Source organism: Centroberyx gerrardi, chromosome 11 (assembly GCF_048128805.1).
Source record: "Centroberyx gerrardi isolate f3 chromosome 11, fCenGer3.hap1.cur.20231027, whole genome shotgun sequence".
Classification (NCBI taxonomy): Eukaryota; Metazoa; Chordata; class Actinopteri; order Beryciformes; family Berycidae; genus Centroberyx; species Centroberyx gerrardi.
In genome coordinates, this window is record NC_136007.1 from 10091475 (window position 1) to 10106867 (window position 15393).

At 41.9% G+C, this 15393-nt stretch overlaps 1 protein-coding gene across 2 annotated transcripts in view; it reads left to right on the forward strand.

Annotated features, from left to right (window-relative positions):
• Positions 1-15393, forward strand: part of kctd16b (potassium channel tetramerization domain containing 16b) — a 91510-nt gene that overhangs the window by 56749 nt on the left and 19368 nt on the right. The window contains exon 2 of one of the 2 annotated variants that reach the window (XM_071897144.2): positions 2789-2819. The exons of the other annotated variant lie outside the window; for it this stretch is intronic. Within the exon in view, the coding sequence (XP_071753245.2) occupies positions 2789-2819 (31 nt within the window). The remainder of the gene's footprint in view (positions 1-2788; positions 2820-15393) is intronic. 2 annotated transcript variants of the gene reach the window in all.

Consider the following 15393-nt stretch of genomic DNA (forward strand, 5'->3'; position numbering starts at 1 on the left):
AGAGGCAGGGGGCAGTCAAAAAAACGAAATAAAGCAGAGGAAATAAGAGACCATAAGGACATGAGAGAGAAAGGAAGAAAAGAGAAGTGAGAGATAGAGACAGAGAGAGAGAGAGGGAGGGAGAGAGAGAGAGAGAGGCGGGGGGAGAGAGAGATAGAGATAGAGAGAGAGAGAGAGAGAGAGACCAGACAAAAACATAGTAAACAGATAGAAGAGAAAACGAGAGCAAATTCAGGGAGAACAGATGAGACTATGAGAGCGGAAGAGAGAGAAAAGGTGAGAAAACACAAGAGAGAGGGAGGAGTGTTTGGGACAACGAGAGAGAAAGAGAGGGAGACAGAGAAGTGTGTGTGTGTTTGTGTGTGTGTGTCTGTGAGTGGAGGCAAGATTAGGGAGGCAATATCAGACTGTCCATCAATGTCACAGCGTCTGTGTCCTCTGTAAGCCATTTCATCCATCAGCCAGCAGCAGCACCCAGGCTGCTCACCTGTTCTGAGATGTGACACCCAAACCCCCCGCTGCTCGCTCTCACACCCGGGCCCGATCAGGACTTTCTGCTACGGATGCTAATACTGATAACTTTTCTCTCTCATTTTCTTTCTTGCAAATCACAAATGAGAATGTGCTGGAAAAGGGGAAACAGAATGTGCTGTAGAGCGTAGAGTGAAGAATGTAGTAAGAAGAAGTGTACAACGTAGAAAGCAGGATGTTGAAAGTAGAATGTAGAAAGTACAATTTAGAATGTAGAAAGTGGAATTGAGAGTGTAGAATGTAGAAAGTAGGATGTAGAATGTAGAAAATTCAATGTAGAGAGTAGAATTTAGAATGTAGAAAATTGAATGTAGAATGTAAAATTTAGACTATGGAAAGCAGAATGTAGAATGTAAAATGCAGAACATAGATAGTAGAATGTAAAATGTAGAATATAGAAAGTAGAATGTAGAAGGTACAATGTAGAGTGTAGAATGCAGAATATAGAATGTAGAACGTACAATGTAGAGTGTAGAATGCAGAATATAGAAAGTAGAATGTACAATGTACAATGTAGAGTGTAGAATGCAGAATATAGAAAGTAGAATGTAGAAAGTTGAATGTAGGACGTAGAAAGTAGAAAGTTGAATGTAGGATATAGAAAGTAGAATATAGAATGTAGAACATACAATGTGGAGGGTAGAATGTAGAATACATGTAGAAAGTCAGATGCAGAAAGCAGAAAGTAGAATGCACAAAATAAGACGTAGAATGCAGGATGTAGACTGCACATGTCAACTTCCTGGCTTTCCTCTAAATTCATCCCCACCGCTGACTTTGACAGGGCGATTAGAGCCGAATTAACATAAGCCTTCAACACCAGACATCACATTTCTGCTGCGTATTCTTAACACCGATGCTAATAAAAATCAAAAGTGCTTCTGCTACAAAATCCCCCCGTGCATCATTGTCTAAAAGTGACATCACTTTGAAGACGAAGTGAGCGGCTTGTGCAGATTACAAGCGCTACACTCCACCGAGTCTGAGCTGATCCAGCTGTGATTAACCTGGTCATGTAGGTAAGCCCCCCCGCAGAGCCAGTCTTAACGCAGAACTACCGCCTCTGTATCCGTATGTTAATATCTACCGCTTCCGCTCCGCTCAGACAAGTTTTGACAGAAAGTCTGGCGGGAACAAGGCGAGACTACCTACAGGGGTCCTTCAAGGCCGTTTTGTAGGCTCTATTTTAATTGGTTTGGAGAATAGTGAGGACTTTTCAGGAATATTCACAGATTAGTGGGCTGAAACTCTGAGAACGTCCTGATTTAAAAGCATAAAACCAGGAGGCTCAGCAGCCGGTTCCAAATGACTTACAGAAAGTTTGTGCATATAGGATAGTCTTCATGATTTTTATCCTAATGAAGGAGCAGTATTTTTAGTTTGGAAAGGTATTCCACACAATTTAAATGTAATATCAGGAGATTCTAGAAGACAAAACCTGTAATATCTTAGACCAAATCTGCTTATCTCAGTCTTCCACCTTGTGTTTTATCAAGATCTCCCCTTCTATTTGTCTTGCCCTTACATTATTGGATTGGTTTATGTAAATTATGACACTATAATGCCTAGTCTAAAAAGCCACGGGGAAAGTCAAACCTATATCAACCATGTGATGTGCATTTTTTCACACATGGCTTGTTTTCTCAGCATATAGAGTCAAATCTGTAATGAAGGGTTGGCGGTGTTTCATACCCAGAGATTGATGGACACAATTTGATGTTTAGTAAATAGAAAGCGGAAACTAAATTGTGTTTCTTGTTCCTGAGATCAGGCGCCACTGCTTGTCCACTTCGATTTATTTTCATGTCATTTTTGACACGTAAATGATTCTGTCTTTTACAGATTTAAGAAGAAAAAAGTAGAAACACAAGACTGTTTATGGGGGGTCCGTGAAATAATCTATTTTAATTTGCTTGGTGAGGAAACATTTTTTTAGTTGTATTTACATCAAATCAGTAAGGTAGAACTGTGAGAAGATCAAAAGTGTCAAATCAAACTACCATCATCATCATCATCATCACCATCATCACAGTAACCATGATCTCGAATCCCCAGCAATACCATTATCATCCACACAGTCATCACAGTCATCGCATTTGTCGTCACAGTTATCATTATCAACCATTTTACTAATAATCATCATCTTGATCATCATCATCATCATCATCAACAACAACAGGAGTTTCAGAAGTGAAAACCACACAGCGATTCCTACTTTGACGTTGCATATTTCACCAGAAGTCACGGTGTGTTACAGTCCACAAACTGTTGTCAGAAGGTGTCAAGAGGTGTCAAAGCCTTTTGACACTGACAGATCATGACCACTCAGGGTAAAAGCATTTTTAAAAGCAGCCTCATGAATTTCTCTCTCTCTCTCTTTCTATCTCTCTCTTTCTCTGTGTGAACATGCGCGTGTTTTTCATTTACTGCCATGAAAGAGAACATCCATCATCTTTTTTTTTGTTTGTTTATTGGTATTTGGTCGACCACGACAGCGCTTTATGAAGTTGTGCTGCTCGGTGCTAGAAATCACTGATCTTCACCATTTTCTGGCTCTGTTTAGGAGAATAATCTGGTGGGATTGCTCACTCCGGGCTTCAAATAAGATTTTCAACCCTACATAATTCTCTTTGGGGAATTTATTCATTTCCTGCTTGATATGCATGCTCATATTCAAGGAGCTCAGAAGTGACAATGGTGCATGAAGTGCTCTCTATTCATTCTCTCTTACAATGCAGCTCGGAACGGAGGTGTCGTTATTTCAATTATGTGTGTAAAGGAAAATAAAAGATGCATGTTTACCCGCAATGAGGGACCGCTCTAAGAACATTTATTTCGTTTGCCTCTAAATGTCACCAAGCTGACTCCTGATGATGATGATAACGATGATGATAACGATGATGATGATGATGATTTCCACGCACTTGTCCACTGAAGAGAAGGATGGGAGAAAGAGAAAATAGGGAGCAACTCCGAAAATGACAGTTTGTTTCTATGTATCTTGTGAGACGTTTCTTTCTCTCATCAGTTAGTTGATTTCTTTCTTTAATTTTCTTTCTGCTCCTCTGCCTGTCTCTCCTCTGTCTCTGGCTGTTAAAACATTAATGGAACCATTCTCATTTTGCTAAATTGGCAAGTACCATCTGACTCTCTCTCTTCCCCCCTCTCTCTCTCTCTCTCTCTCTCTCTCTCTCTCTCTCTAGCACAATGTTCTCTCCATTTACCTCCATTTACATGTCATCAAAGTCCATTAAAGGGCTGTTCATCAAACAAGCCGCACTATGTCATGCAGTGACACCCAGTGAATAATGCATCATTTGAGACCGGGGTGGGGTGTGTGTGTGTGTGTGTGTGTGTGTGGTGGTGGTGGTGGTGGTGGTGGTGGTGGTGGTGGTGGTGGTGGTGGGGGGGGGGGGGGGTTAATTAGTGACATTGATTCAGAACCAGGTTTCCATTGATTACCTCTAAGCTGACGGAGCATGGAGAGACATTTTGAAAACCTCGCTCCCCTCACTCCATACGGAGTAAGTATGAAATATGGAGAGAGGATGGAGAAAAGAAAAGCAGGGCAGTAATAAAGACAAATTAAAGGCGTGTTTATTTCACCGGCTCGCTGAGATTGGATGGCTGTTGCCTTGGATACAATGCGTTTAAACTGAGAGGTAGATAGAGGGAGCGCAATGGACAGAGACGGAGGAATAGGCAGAGAGAAATAGAGAAAGCGAGAGAGCGACGGCGGGACACACCGTTTAGCATCGTGCCTCTATCGATTCCCTCCTGTCATCGCTTAGGTAATGGCAGAGACTATTTACCAATTAGGAGATTAGGGATGTGGTCTATCTCATGCGGACAGCTGGATGGCTGGAGAGTGAAGTGTGTGTGTGTGTGTGTGTGTTCAGAAAAGAGGCCAATAAGAGTCCTCAAAATTCAATACAGCATGGAAGGCAACATATGGTTGACAGAGCATAAGAGTAAAAGAGAAAGACAGGAGTGATTCAGAGAGATTTCCATTCCCTGTTTTGTCCTGCTGAGTCACAAGTATTGCTACAGGAAAGTGACATCTGGTACATGACATCCTTCAAATACACATGCACACATGCACACACACACACACACACACACACACACACACACACACCTTTACGACTCGCCAACATCTGCCTCCTGCAATCACCACCCGTGCCGTGATGCGCTGACGAGCCTTAGCGGGCTTATACTTTCTTTCCATCACATATAGAAAGCCATAAAGCGACTGGAGGGGCAGTCATGCCCCAGTAAATTCACTAGTGATACGTGTAGTGACACAGAAACGAGTTATTACAGGGTTTTTTATTAACCTCCAAGACACCATTTGTCTTAGAAAGAGGGAATCAGACATGTTACCGACAGTATGGAGTCAGAAAGAGAGGGACTTAGAAAAGTTGTTGAAAGAGGGTCAAATTCTGAATGTCTGTATATTGCAATGATGTCCAGTGGTACATTAATGCAGAAAGTTGATGATATCTTCGGTTTAAGTCCTAGAGAGGATGTTTTTCTTGGCACATGTACTATATGTTGGTCCAAAAAGTTATATGTCCAACTTAGATGCAAACTATGGCAACGCAACCCCCTAAAATGATAGTTTTTGTGTGATTTTTGTCTTTGGTGGCATAGCCATACAGCTAAAGTTTGACTGTTCATTACTTGCATATTGAGTTAGAGAATGCTAAATGTCCAGCCAAAGTCATATATCAGAATCTCAATTCCACTCTGAGTAACACTAACTAAAGATAGTTTTCGTGATCCAAACTTCCACTGGACAACAGCACAGAGAGGCTGTTTCGTTTGATTGCCTCCCATATGCCGCTCCCGCCAGGAGTCGTATCATATAAATGTTTTCACTCCTGGTGGGGAGAAGAGGAGTACAGACCCTCCTACTGTGCCATCTGGGCTTATTACAGGACAATTTTGTTATTGGACAGTTGACGTTTACCTGGGGGAAACTGGCAGATGAGGTCTAAATGTGTGTATATTGCTGCGTATGGGAGGAATAACTGTGTTTGTGCCCGTGCATTAGCATGTATTTGCATTGATACTCGAGTGCATACTGTGCATGTGTGTGTGTTTGTGTTTGTATGCTGCAGAATTTATTTGAAACAACATCCTCCCGATGAGTAGCCTTGAGGCATTAAATACCGCTGTTGTGTTGCCGTGCTTTTCTTTCACTCCAATAGCAGATGCTTAGGTTGAAGATATGTAGAGAGTGGCTGGAAGCATTCGCAAAGCAGAACATTTTGCAGACTGCACTGCAAACATAAATATCACCCTTGATCAGCACAGATTTAATGTTTGGCTGACTGGTAGATGTCTGCTCATCCATGTGGAAGACCTGGGCTGGGAAGCTTCATTTCAAAATGTAATCTATTTCAGATATTATTGATGATCTGCATGAAATTCAAGTTTCATTCCAAAATGAGGCACCCTCCATTTGAAAACTCTGACAAAGTGACTGCTGGCATAAAAGTAAAACTGACTGTTGAATCGTATTAGATATGTTTGGCGCTTAACTTACAAACTACTGACAGTTTAGATGATGTATTTTGAAATATTGAAGAATGAACTTTAAGTAACATATTTCCCCAGAATGGAAATATAACCTTTTGGAATTTGGGATTTTTGAATGAAACCCTTGTAGGCAGTAATTCAGTTCACTGGATTGCTCAAATTTAGTAACAGTCTGGTGACTTTCAGTTATGTTTGGATTACTGTGCCTCCAAACCTGATACTATATTAAGTAACAAAGACTATTATTCCACTTTACAGACTGAAATTTGAGCAGTCTTGGTCATTTATACCATTTATAACAATAATCAGTTATTTCAAGATATGTGAAATTATGTTTGAGTCTATTTGTTCTGTTTTCAAATCTGTTCTCAAAGTAAATTAGCAAATTCTAGTAATCAGATTATGTATCTCGCTACTGCCCAACTTGTGTTTTAGTTACACACGAAGAGGTCTATTCCAAAATGCTATATATCCATTTTAAGAATATGTAAGTCCGAAAAAATCATTAATTGAAGTTCATTTCTCTAAAATAAATAAAATACGGTTCATAACAGACAGTTACCATTTTCCAAATATCTTTTAACCACGGTGGCTATCTCTACCAGGAAAGTCTTCATAGTTGTTGTTTTTTTAACTTTTGATGATGTTTGATGATGTTTGATGATGTTTGTGTCTACAGTATATACATGTGCATTGTTATGATTTGAAACTACTTAAGTGTTTGAAATTGTGAATGTGGAGCCATTGCTGGAAAAAGAGCTCAGTCAACCTTTTTTATAACCAAAAAGTCACAAAAAAGACAGAGTTGATGAAAAACAACATGCGGTCTGAATGATAAACTGAGCTCCATGTGTCTATGGAAATATTCTATTAAAGATTATTTTTTCATGACATTTCTGGTCTTTTAGCTAGTTTAGCTGAAAGTGAGGAGTGTCAGGGATTAGAGGCAAGAGAGAGGGGATGACATGCAACAAAATCTGAGGGTCGGATTTACACTTTGACATTGCTTGCTGAGCCACCAGAACCCCATGTGGAATATTAAATAGAAATACTATTGAATATTATGCAGTATATAGAAATACAAGTATGTAGTACTTATGTAATACTTACATATAGACAGACTGCGATATGCATGTTGACTTTTGTCTTTTATTTATCCGTTTCTCATATTTGAGCCATCGTCGTCGCTCTAACATCCCCATAGGAAAACAGTGACTTGAAAATTAGATAATAAAGACATTTAGGGGGACGTGTACTGCAGCAGTAATAAGTTGTGTTTCCCGGAGTGTGTGAACATGTGTGCTTTGGTGTGTGTGTGTGTGTGTGTGTGAATGCCTATTAAAAAAGCATAAATCACACATTGTGATGGGTGTATGAGGTAGAAACTGAGAGACACCATATGGAGCTCTGTCAGTGAGCTGTAGAGGAGCTAAATGTAGGGTGTCGGAACACAGCCTGCTCCCAGTGCCTGCTACACACACACACAGACACACACACACACACAGAGACACATACACACATACAGATTGACACAAACACATAAACACGCACAAGCACATCAATGTACACACACACACACACACACACACACACTCACACACACACACACACACACACCAGCTGTGTGAAAAGCTGACTGGCTTAATGACACTCAGTGTGAGATCAACTCCAGAGACGCTCTAAAAGTCACAATGAGCCAAAGCTGTTGTAGCTAATGACCCAACACACAGACTCTCTCTCGCACACACACAGATTTATCACACACACACACACACACACACACACACACACACACACACACGTTGACACACACAGGCACACTGACATATACCGCACACACACACGCACCTGTGCATGCCATGTCCACAAACACACACACACACACACACACACACAAACATTATGTATAAATTCATTAAATAAAGTGAGAAAAAACAAACATAGCACACTGATAAACACTGAGATTTCAATTAGGTCCTTTGGCTTTTGCAGTAAAGGAAGTTCCAAGTGACACCGCCAAGCTTTTTTTGTGTGTTCTCATCTGTCTAAACTTTGTTTCTGCCATATGCATGAGGCTCAGTATACACAGCAGTCCTGACACACTGCCAATTACTATAGCGCTCTGCCATGGTCTACGGCTCTCTTCTCTCTCTCTGTATGTATGTGTGTGTGTGTGTGTGCAAGAGAGAAAGAGTGTGCGACAGTATGTACGATTTTTGCGTCGTGCCTATGTGTTTGGTAGCTGTGCCCCACTTCCTCCTTCTACCCATCATGCATAGTTCTTAATGAGGCCCCTGGGAAGCCGTCCAGCGCTTGTGATTTCTCCAAAACCCTCTCCTGTTCCAACTCTGTTTCAAAGCCGTTGCCTTCAAGGCTGCGCCACTTTTGAGCTGCCGCGCCTGGTAATAAACAGACTGTCTGGCCGCCGTTGTTATTGTCGTCATCGATATCAATAGCATCGCCGCCCTCATCAGTGTTGCCCTATAGAGCCTGATGATGTCTGAAATAGTGCCGTACGCCCATTTGTTCACACACACACACAGTTGCACAAGCAGAGAGACTGCCCAAGCTAACACTCGCATGCTTGCACACGTTACACGCAAACACATATGCATACACAGGGTGCCGAGACACATGCAAGATGCAAATTTGGTGTGTTTCAGAGCTGCTTCCATCTCCTTTTTCTCTCATCACTGCTCAGCGTTTCTCTGTCATCTCGTCGTTAGCGTCACTCGAGGTGAACCGATGGAGTCTTTAAAAACAGAGCAGCAACGGAGAGAGAAAATGTCTAGTGGGGAAGCAGGGACAGAGAGAGGGAGAGAGAGAGAGAGAGAGAGAGGGGGGGAGAAAAGAGTGAGAGGGAGAGAGAGAAGGAGAAAAAGAGTGAGGGAGAGAGAGAGAGAGAGAGAGATTGGCAAAATGAACGTCTAAGTGAGAAACTAAAAGAGAGAGGGAGATGAGATGGAGGCCACAGAATGTGCTACCTAAGGAGCTAAAACAGAGAGAGTGTCTGTGTGTGTGTCTGAGAGAGAGAGAGTGAGAGAGAGAAAGAGAGAGAGAGAGAGAGAGAGACGTTTGTATGTAATTGAATTGAAGAAATAGCAATAATAGTGTAGTATTTTTTACTTGTTTGCATTGTTCACATTGTTAATTTTGTCATGCCAATAAAGCGGAATTGAATCGAATCGAATTGAGAGAGAGAGAGAGAGAGAGAGAGAGAGAGAGAGAGAGAGAGAGAGAGAGAGAGAGAGAGAGAGAGAGAGAGAGAGAGAGAGAGAGAGCAGCAAAATGCACTGCCTTGCAGCAGGTTCATGTTACTGTACGTCATTTCCCCTCAGGGAATCGCTTATTCCTTTTGGTTCACCAGCCATGCTTCTCCTGCAGATCCTGTCTTATGCTGTTTTCTTTACATTCTCCCTGTTGGGGAATACACATGGTGAGACGTGACAACGCTGATGAGCCATTTACAGATGACACTCCAGGCTGAGGCACCTGACATGGAGAGCTACTTGGAGCAGGGAATAAAGAGGGAAAGTAGTCCTCAAGTTCACTTAGTATTTTGTTTTTGTTTTTGCAGTGTTCATGGGGAAGAGACGTCACGCTATCACACACACACACACACACACACACACACACACTAATACACTCTCACAAGTACATGCACGGAGAGAAAGAGTAAAAGCAAGAGATCCACAGTGGTAAGTCGTCGCTTCTGTTTCCTCTCTCAGCTTTTTTTACTCTCAACAAAAAGAAAAAAACATTCTAAAGCTTGTAGCCTTCTACTTAAAAAGAGAGAAACAGACAGAGAAAAGGAGAGAGAATGATGGAAACAGCGATAGAGAGGCCAAGTACAGGGAGTCCTGCCAGGATGTGAGAGGACTTAACAGTCTGATAGGGTTGTATTGATCTGACACCTATCAGTCTGTATACCTTTTAGAGCCAACAGAAGCCTCTCTTAACCTTTTCAATCCTCCACTCTTCGTTCAATCTTTTCATCACTCCGGCCGTCCATCCTGGACGCTGGCATAGACTCCGCCTCCGCCTTTAACTCTTATTTGCTTATTCTCCATATGGGCATTTGAATTTCACGATTCACGGGACTGGTGTAACTGTCTTTGGAGTTCCTTCCCTTGAATTAATTATTGTCTGGACCAACGATATTTCAGTCTTCAGGCTAGATTGTTCCTGACAGTTCACAGTTTCTCACAGTTACAAACAGTTGCTTTAGTCACATGTGAGCACAGGCTAACGGCATCCGGGCCACAAACTGGCGAGCCTCGTACAATACACTCGCTGCCTGTGCACTCTAGCTGCCTTGCTGCCGCCTCCTCAGGGGAAAACCACTGCCGGTCCCATGAATTGTGAATTTCAAGTGGTCACATGGGGCAGCCGGTTTTGGTGTTTTACCGTTCATGAACTCCTGTGGAGTTGTGTGCTCTCAAAATGTTCCATGTCCATAGCAATACCCGAGACGGTGTTCCCTGCTATGATTATGGATGCAAGGGTGATGCAAGCCATCAGCAGCACCTAAGTCCCCTTAATCACAGTAAATAACGGCTTCAAAGATATTAAAGTTTTTGTACAATGCTTACAAATGCATGTGTAATGACTGTAGTTTTCTTCAGAGTATAGGGCACATACAGAAGAACAAAAAGCAAGAACCAACTAATTTCCTGGTTACCAAGAGTTTGCATAGCAACTAATGGAGCACTGATAGCTGTGCTTTATAGGAACCATCAGCACAGTCAGAACTCAATCATCTGATTGACCAATCAGAGTGCTTGGTTGAAACTACACATTGACTATGTGACTAAATTACTTTAAAAACATTCAGTATCAATACCTCAATAAGTTAATGCACAACTTTGCATCTACATAACTGATTAGGTTTAGTCATACAGTGTAGTGAAAGTGCTTTATTGAGTATGAAAAAACCCTCTATTTCTCTATTAATCAATACAGTCAGTGGCTTTTTAATTACCTCCCTGTTTATGCAACAGCTTGGTCCTCCAGTGAGCATCGTAGCTGTGACTCAGAATATAAAGCATGCAGACAGTATTGAGAGGTTCAGTTACGTTAGACTGGATAAGACAGGTCAATTCATTGACTTGGAACATGGTATTATCATTACTGCTCTGAAATGTCTGCCATCCTGGGATTTCCGCGCACCACAGTGTCTATAGCTTACAGAGAATGGCACAATAAACAAAAAAAAAAAAACATCCAGTCAGCGGCAGTCTTATGGGTGAAAACACCTCAAAGATGAGAAAGGTCAGAGGAAAATGACAAAACTTGTTCAAGCTAGCAGGCGGGCCATAAGTATGCAAATAACAGCTCAGTGATGTTCAGAATGTACAGCTGGAACCTTGAAGCGGAGCGGCTGCAGCAGCAGGCGACCGAGATCCCTGTTGAATGTTTCCTGCACCTTTTGAATCCTTGCCTTGAAGTATTCAGGCTGTCCTGGAGCCAATAGAGCAGGGGTCCCCAAACTACGGCCCGCGGGCCGGATACGGCCCGCCTCCACATTTGGCCCGACCCCTGAACAATACCAGAGACGCAGACCCCTGTCAAAGAGAGAACGGTATAATGGCGAAAATGTTAGGTAAGAGAAAAATTGATTCAGAATGCAGGGTATTTAACCTGCAGTGGACAAACGATTATTTTTTTGTTCAATGCAAAGAAAAGGCTGTTTGTCTCATCTGTCAAGAGGCGGTGGTGGTATTCAAAGAATACAATCTGCGCCGACACTATGAATCCCGTCACAAAGACAAGTATGATAGCTTGCAAGGCCAAATGCGAGCAGACAAACTCTCAAAGCTAAAAAGTGGACTGTTATCTCAGCAGAATACATTTGTACGCCAAGCTAAGCTGAACCAGTCATCCGTTCGGGCCAGCTTTCGGGTTGCTCAACTGATAGCAAGCAGCGGTAAACCTTTCACTGATGGAGAGTTTGTCAAGACATGTATGAATGCTGTCGCGGAGGAGGTGTGTCCCGAAAAGAAAGATGTCTTTAATGCCGTGAGTCGCAAGAACTTTGAGAGACTGCTCATATGAGTCATTTAAGTGAGAGATTCTGCTCTGATAACTAAGCTAAACTTTTACCTGTTAAGATTGTGCACGGCACAACAGAAAGTTAATGTTCCATGGACTTTTTTTCTGTGAAGAGCCCAGAGAGGGTTATTTGGTTATTATTTATTTCATTAATAGTGTTATTATTTATTTCCTGACTTTTTTTCTGTGAAGAACCCAGAGAGGGTTATTTGGTTATTATTTATTTCCTGACTTTTTTTTCTGTGAAGAACCCGGAAAGGGTTATTTGGTTATGTGTGGCTTTCTGGAAAACAATACATTTTTACGTTTAGGCACCCCTGCCATCGTCACACTTTTTCTCTTACAAACTGACCCCGGCCCCCCATCAGAGAAGGGAAAAGTTATGTGGCCCTCACAGGAAAAAGTTTGGGGACCCCTGCAATAGAGGGTCCTACCTAGTATCAGATAGCTACTACAGTGGCCACTGAGAGTAGGTGAAGGCATCAGTGTTTTAGTATGTAGATTATAGCTGCTACCGAAACTTGATGACTTTGGCGACCCCTTGAATCCCTTGGGACTAGAACAAACTTGTGTAAGGAGGCAAGTTATTTTCCCATGGTGCAAGATGTGTTCATTTGGAGCCAAATTCTCATTGATCAGTCAGTCAAACAGCACTCTCTCACCTCATATTGAGTGATGCTTGCTCACTCTCTCGCATAGTGTTGGAACTGCTTTTTTTTTGCCAGCCAATATTGGTTTTGCAGCTTGCGGTTTAGCCAATGCTAACGAAACAGCACTCTCTCACCTCGTATTGAGTGATGCTCGCTTGCCCTGTCACAGTCTCGCAATGTGTGTTTGTGACTGCAGTGGCTAATCTATGTGTGACAAAACCTTTTCGCGTTGTTTTTGTTTTGTTTTTTGGGGGGAATATTTTACTTACGACTACATTAAGCTAGCAAAGCAGTTTTGCATAACAGGTGTGGAATTTAAGTTTGCTAACAGGCTGCTATGATACTGAAAGACCGCTCACCTACCAGAGTGTAGCAGTGTTCTTCTTGACAATACACTGGTGAATGATGTGGTTATGCTGATTATTTCAGGACTGTAGTAACTTCTACGACAGCATCATGCTGCACACCTAGCTAAGCGCTGTGCGACTGGACGGCATCTTCACTTGTATGTGCATTTGTTCGCGTACAAACAAGACGAGTAATTCAAAGTGAGTCCTCTTGCTGTTTTGGTTGAGGCTCTATCTTTGTACCGTAAGTCAATCCTGTACATTTTGCAGGAAATTGTACACCTGGACAAATAAACACATAAAGAGCAACACATTAACCAATTTTCACCGCAGTGGTCTCATTTTTCTACAGCGATTATAAGTTATCAAAATGATTGTGAGAATGATACATTGATGTAAATATTCTTCATGTAGGTAAGTCTTGCATCACATGCCAGAGACAATGTTGGATGTAGCAGGGAAAGGCTGACAGTCACGTCACATTCCTTATCGCTGTATTAAAGCTAACAGCATCCAGCATCACAGCAACGGAAGCCGTTAATGCACCATCAACATCCTCCATCGGGGACAGACCCGGACTTCAACATGGTCAAACAGAGAGAGTGAGAAAGAGATGTAGAGATAAAGAACGAGAAAGCGAGACAGAGAGTGAAGAAAAGAGCGAGAGGCGGAGAGAGAAGGGAGGAGTCAGGAAGGCCACTCCATTATGTTGGCAGAACGGGGTAAGAGGGGTTAGATGACAGATGGAGAGACAAAGAGAGGAGATTGAATGAGGACGGATGAGACAAGCGGGCAGAAACTGAGGAGGAATGAGATTGATAGTGAACAGATGGAAAAATAGAGAAAGGAGAGAAGATGAGAGAGAGTCAGTGACTAAGGTTGGGTGTTGCTAATCATGAAAAAATGATGAAAACAGTTACTTTTGAATGACATCATCAAAAGCAACACCAACATCATTTTATAAAACCTGGAAGAATGGCTGATCGTGTATGCAAATTATATTAAAATTACACTTTGGAATAAAATGCGATTCAACTTCAGATTCAATAGATTTTGCAGGCAAAGGTGTAACTGAAAGTCATGATACTACATCGCTGAGTCAATGTAATCCAGTATCTCAGGATAACCACCGATTGCAGTTTTGAGGAGACATTCAGTAATCTGTAACCAATTACGGTTAGAAAGTAACCTTTCCAACTTTCTGTCTGTAACAGATGGATAATGAGAGAGGGAGAGAGACAGAGGGAGCGTGTGACAGAGGGAGAGAGATAGTGGGCAGTGAGCGCTCTGCTGGGCAGTGATAATGGCCATGCTATTGTTTGCAGATTACAGCCTGTTTGTTTGTGTTGACATCATCTGCAGATAATTCATCACTGGACACTGTGCCAGAGCATTTCTGTTGTCAGAGACAATACACAGTGTGCACTTTCATTACCGCCAATGTATTAATATATAGCCTACATAACCATAAATAGTGTGCATACATGTGTCTGCACACATCTGCTGTTTGTGTTTAGGTATGTATGTTGTTAAAAATCTGTCATTTCTGTGTCTTGTTTGCCGTTTTTAACATTAACATCCAACCAGAGTAACAATTTTTTTTTTGTCTGAGGGCATTTTTGTGTCCCTTGATCCGTTTTTTTTATGGGCATTCTGGTTCTTTTTGGGCACAATTTTATTTAACTATCAAATAATGCACTTGCATTGCATATTGGCAAACAAACACTCAGTTTGTACCACTAAGATTTGTTCTATTTTGAATCATAATATACCACACGTCCCACGCTTCATTCCCACTGCTGGAAACTTGCAGCAGGCCTTGCAGAAGAGGATGGTGCCGTTTTCCCCTCTCTGTCCCCAACCAGTCTATCTTCCACCCCTCGACTGTTGAGTTTTTCACAATATTGGTTGTTTTATTTTTTGTTAACACAGTGGTTTGTCTGGGTTTGGCATTTTCCACTCCTGGCTGCGTGGTGCCAACATTTTGCACTGCTTCAGGCTCCATGCTCCGATCAAAAACCGGTTAATTTTTATCACCCAAAATGCACTGGAAAGAATTGCTGGTCATAGACTCGAATGAATCACCTACGGTGGCCCACGGGGGACAGTAGTCGCACTCACATGTGAATATTTGATAGCTCAACAAGAAAAATGTTAACAGATATTTTTTGCCCTGACATTTTTTAATTTCACTGGCATTTTATGAACTTTGAAGGCCACTTTTTCCCCGAGTCCTTGTTAAATTCCCTGCATCAATATTTGCTATTATT